Source organism: Entamoeba nuttalli (genome assembly GCF_000257125.1).
Source record: "Entamoeba nuttalli P19 unplaced genomic scaffold asmbl_7489, whole genome shotgun sequence".
Lineage (NCBI taxonomy): Eukaryota > Evosea > Mastigamoebida > Endamoebidae > Entamoeba > Entamoeba nuttalli.
This window is the reverse complement of record NW_008578641.1, coordinates 1-4,759: the sequence shown is the minus strand read 5'-3', so window position 1 is coordinate 4,759 and position 4,759 is coordinate 1. Positions and strand designations below refer to the sequence as shown.

Genomic DNA, 4,759 nt, shown 5'->3' with positions numbered 1-4,759 from the left:
TTTTTCAATTATTTGCTTTTTTCGTTGCCACACATAACCAAATATAATAAAAATAATAAAGAAAATTAAATAATATCTAAAAGACATTATAAAAAAATATTTTCAATGAATTCTTGTTGTATAAATTAAACAATAATCATAATAAACAAACAACAACATAAATGAAATAATTTATTAATATATATTTTAATACATTCCAGATAATACTCATTAAATTGAATACCATTAAACACTAGTATTATATTCAAATATATTTTTATTAAATTTAAAAACTACAATACACTAAAATTCAATATTAATAAATTAAAATTAAAAAGTATTTGTTTAAATTCGGATATGAGTGTAATACTCCCATTTATTCAGAATATGAAAATAAAAACATATTGTAGACTTATCTACTTGAATATAATTGAATATTAAATACAATTACTGAAATAAATTAATAATTTTTATTATTGAAACAAAATGGTTTTTATAATTATATTTAATTTGAAAACTAAGCCAAAATAAAATATCTAATTTTATTTATTTATCAGATAATAGAAATAATAAACATTAATATGAATTAAGTCACTTTACATACACATCTTATCAAATAGTCTTATGAGTACTGTAATTTTATTTCTCTTTGTTAAATTAAATATTATCAATACATCTTTGTATAAACTTTTCATTACTTTTACTAAATATATTTTATTACTATATCCTTATTTTTTATGGATGGACAATGACAACTCATTAGTTATGAATAAAATATTTTTGATTATTATATATTAATTAAATATTATTATAAGTTTTTTTGGTATTTATATTGATAATGAATAATAAATTAATAATTATATATTCCCTTTAATAACATAATTGAAATTTATAATTATAATAAGATATATCTTCTAGTGATATTTCATTTTGAACAATGCTCATTTACACGTGTTAATGTTAAAATAGAACTTTTTTTGTTATTTACAAAAAACTAAAAAAAATCAAATAAAAAAAATGTCAAAAGGAAATATTACAACCAAACAATACAAAACCGATGAAGAATTGAATAATAATAATAGGATAATAAATGAGATAATAAATAGGATAAATGTGTTAGAAGAAAAAGGAAATGAGTTTGGTCGTTTGTTTTTAAAATAATTAGCATAGCACAGTGAGATAAATTAAGACATAGAAAACAGAGACCAAATTATAAGTATTTTAATTAAATTAGAAAATTCAATGCAAATTCCAATGAAAGATATTGAGACAAGTAACCAAAATAAAGTCAAAATTTTAGAAGATCAAATCAATCAATTTCAAAAAACAATAAAATACCAACAAACTGAAAATATTAATCAAAAAGAAGAAATAAAAATTCTGAAGAAAAAAATTGAAGAAATGAAAGAAGAAGATGAAAAAAAAGAGAAAATGATTGAAGAACTTAAAAAGAGATTGAAAGAAATAAATAATAATAGCAAAGATGAAATGACTGAGATAATTAATAGAATGAAAAAAGAAAGAGAGGAAATGAACGTTACACTCCAAAGAATGAAAAATGAAAATGAAGCTCTTAAATCAGAAGAAGAAAAATTATTACAATCAAGAAAAAGATTAATTAGACCATTTGAAGAAGACAAAGAAATAAACAAATTTATTAAATCATCTGAATTTACACAAAACCAAAGAAATTCAAATTATATTGAAATTGATTCAGAAGAACAATTATTTTAAAGTATTTTTATTAATTAAATTTAATTAACATTTTATAATTTTCATTATTAAATATATTTTTTTTGTGTTATAAAAACTGAGACAGAAGAATATGATTAGAATAAAGTTGTTATTCATATTATTCATTGATTTAACCAATACACATTATGTTCAATTTTATTAAATGATTAAACGTATATCTTATATTTTTTAAATAGAATCTTAATAAGAATACTTAAAGAAATCATTGAATTTTCTTTAAAAAAACTAGAACTAATGATAGTATTTCTGTGATGAATACATGCTTTGTTGTTGCATTTGTGGTGTGGTTTGATATGGATTAAGAACAGTGTTTCTATTTATGGGATATGCATTAGGTTGGACTGGATATCCAGTTGCTGTTTGTACAGTGTAACCAGGTGCTGGATAATTTGGTTGATTAATTTGTTGAGGACGATATACTTGTGATGGTTGCTGATAATAAGGTTGTTGAATTGGATAATTATTTTGTGTATAAGGTGTTGTTGGATGATTCATAACATATGGATTTTGTGTAGATTGGTAAGGGGAATATACTACATTTGGTTGTTGAATAGAACGAGATTTAGTTGTATCAAAAGAAGAATTGAGATTAGTATATTGAGAAGGGGGATATTGTTGAGAAGAACTGTAAAGTGAAGGTTGAGGGGGATATCCATTTGCATATCTAACAGAAGATACCGATTTAGGAAGAGGAGTAGGTAAAGGTTTTTGAGTATTAAATTCTTGTTGAGAAGAAAGAGACAGTGATGGTTTAGCCGGAGGTGGAGGTAAAGGTTTTTGAGTATTAAATTGGAACTGAGGAGCAGAATTAGATAATGGTTTAATTTTAGCTGACTCTAATCTTCGTAAAAGGTCTTGTACTTCAAAACTATGTTTATCACAAAAAGTAAAAATATCATTTTGTAATGTTGTAATTTTACTTAAAATAAATGCATGATAAGACATTGATTGTGCAATTTCATCTCTAAGTTCGCCAACAATTTTCATTGCATTATAAATTTTATTAATATTTGTATTTAATTCAATTGCTTTTGAGCCTAAAATTATTTGAATTTCAGATTTGTTTTTATCAATACGTTTTAATAATGTTTGTTGATTGTCAAATGATTGTTGCATTTGTGAAGTTAATGCAACTAATTTTTTAGTATATTTTTCTACTACTCCTGCTTGATTATCACTTGAATTTAATTCATCAATTAATTCTGATTCTTGAACCATTGCACTATTTAAAATTAATTGAAGTAATTCTTCTCTATCATTAATAATATTTTCCCATTCACTTTTTTCTTCTTCTAATGTTTTAATAATTGGTAAAACTGTTTCTTTTTCTTCTTTAGTTGGGAAGAATTTAATTAATTCTTTAACTCCTTGTTCAAATAAACTAAGCATTTCATCATTTAACTTCATTTTAGTTATTGAATCAATATCATTTCTTTTACTTGTTGTTATAAAATTATCAATTTCTCTTATTTTATTAATTTTATCTTGTTGATTACTAACAAGTGGAATATTCCAATAATTTCGATATTTCATAATTCCGTCTTGATCTTTTAATGCTTCTTCATCAAATCTTTGTCTTATTTCTTTAATCATATTATCATTCTTTTCAGTTGTTTGTTTAATAATATCAAGACTTTCTTTTAATTTACTATATTGTTTTGTTTCACTAAATTCTTTAATAAATTTTTCAATGTCTGATGGAACTATATCTGGACTTGTTATTACTTGAATTAACTCATTTAATTTTATTCGAGCTAAATAATCATTTCCTGTTTTTGTAGCTGCTGGAGAAATTTTTTTGGTATCATCAATAACTTGCTTTGCTTTTATAATATAATTACTAAATGAAGTTCTAATTTTTAATGGTAATAACTCTTTAAAAGGATTATTTTCTATTGGAGAAATAGGATTTGTTTTGGCTAATATTGTAGCTTCTGGATATTCCAATTCATTTGGTTCTGGTATATTTTGGAAATAAATTTCATTATTATCTTTTTCATATTGAGCCAAATTAGCTTTTAATGATTTAATAATATTATCACAACTTCCTTTATATTCTTTTGGTAATTCTTTTAAATGAGAAATTGATTCAAGGTCATTAATAACAATCATAGTACGTGCAATTTGCTCTCCATATTTTAATTCTTCCTTTGCATTATGTGAAGAAATTTGTAATTGAACTTCAGATACAACAATTCTTAAAAACATACAAATAACAGCGTAAATTGGTCGTGAAAAGAATTCTTTACTAATTTTTAATGACTCATGTACTAATAATGAAAGACGATAAACCCCAGCACCAAGCTTTAGTTGAGTGGCTTGTGTTTTATTTTCTTGTTTAGATTTTTGATAGAAAAGATATTGAATAGAAAGAATACAAAACTGATTAAGTGTTTTTAATACATCAGGATGAATATCAACTAATGTTATTTGTTTTTCATTACCAGAAATAACTTTTAGGATTTCATTAAAAATGTACGCTGCTGATTTTAAATGATTTATTGCTGGTTGGATTTGAATTTTAAATAAAGAAATACATAATAAAATATGAGAAATAGCAACATTATATAATACATTAGCTAATTCAAAATAAATTAATGAAGAACTGCTACTACTATTATCCTTTTTAAATGTGTCTGACCATTTAAAAGTTATTTGAAGAGGATTTGAGTTTAAATCAATTCTATGAATTAAAAGATTGAGATAATTATAATAATCCGTTCCACTTTTGATAATTATCTCAGGATTATTAGAATTGACAAGTTTATCTCTTAAATTTTCTATAAGTTTAAGTGAGGGTTGTATTGATGGATAAACAGTTCCAAATTGTGAAGAAATGACTCTTGTTAATGCTTGATATATTGGAACATTAGTAGTCTCTTTTAATTTAAATGGTGGAAAACTAATTAAATCAAATAATTGTGTCATTATAACTACTTCACTTTACTTTTTCTAGTTATATTTTGCTTTTTTTCGTTTCAAATCAAAAAATTCTAAATTATAAAAATAATATTATTTATTAATA

General features: G+C 22.9%; 2 protein-coding genes across 2 annotated transcripts; one reads left to right on the top strand and one right to left on the bottom strand.

Moving 5' to 3' along the window:
* Positions 1 to 996: 996 nt before the first annotated feature.
* ENU1_171460 (hypothetical protein) lies at positions 997 to 1,713 on the top strand (the record flags this gene model as incomplete). The annotated part of the gene is made up of 2 exons (XM_008861159.1): positions 997 to 1,123; positions 1,214 to 1,713. The coding sequence occupies 2 exons, from the start codon at positions 997 to 999 to the stop codon at positions 1,711 to 1,713; spliced, it is 627 nt and encodes a 208-aa protein (XP_008859381.1).
* A 252-nt stretch (positions 1,714 to 1,965) lies between these two features.
* Positions 1,966 to 4,662, bottom strand: ENU1_171450 (hypothetical protein; the record flags this gene model as incomplete). Its single annotated transcript, XM_008861158.1, has 1 exon — positions 1,966 to 4,662. The coding sequence occupies one exon, from the start codon at positions 4,660 to 4,662 to the stop codon at positions 1,966 to 1,968; it is 2,697 nt and encodes an 898-aa protein (XP_008859380.1).
* Positions 4,663 to 4,759: the final 97 nt, after the last annotated feature.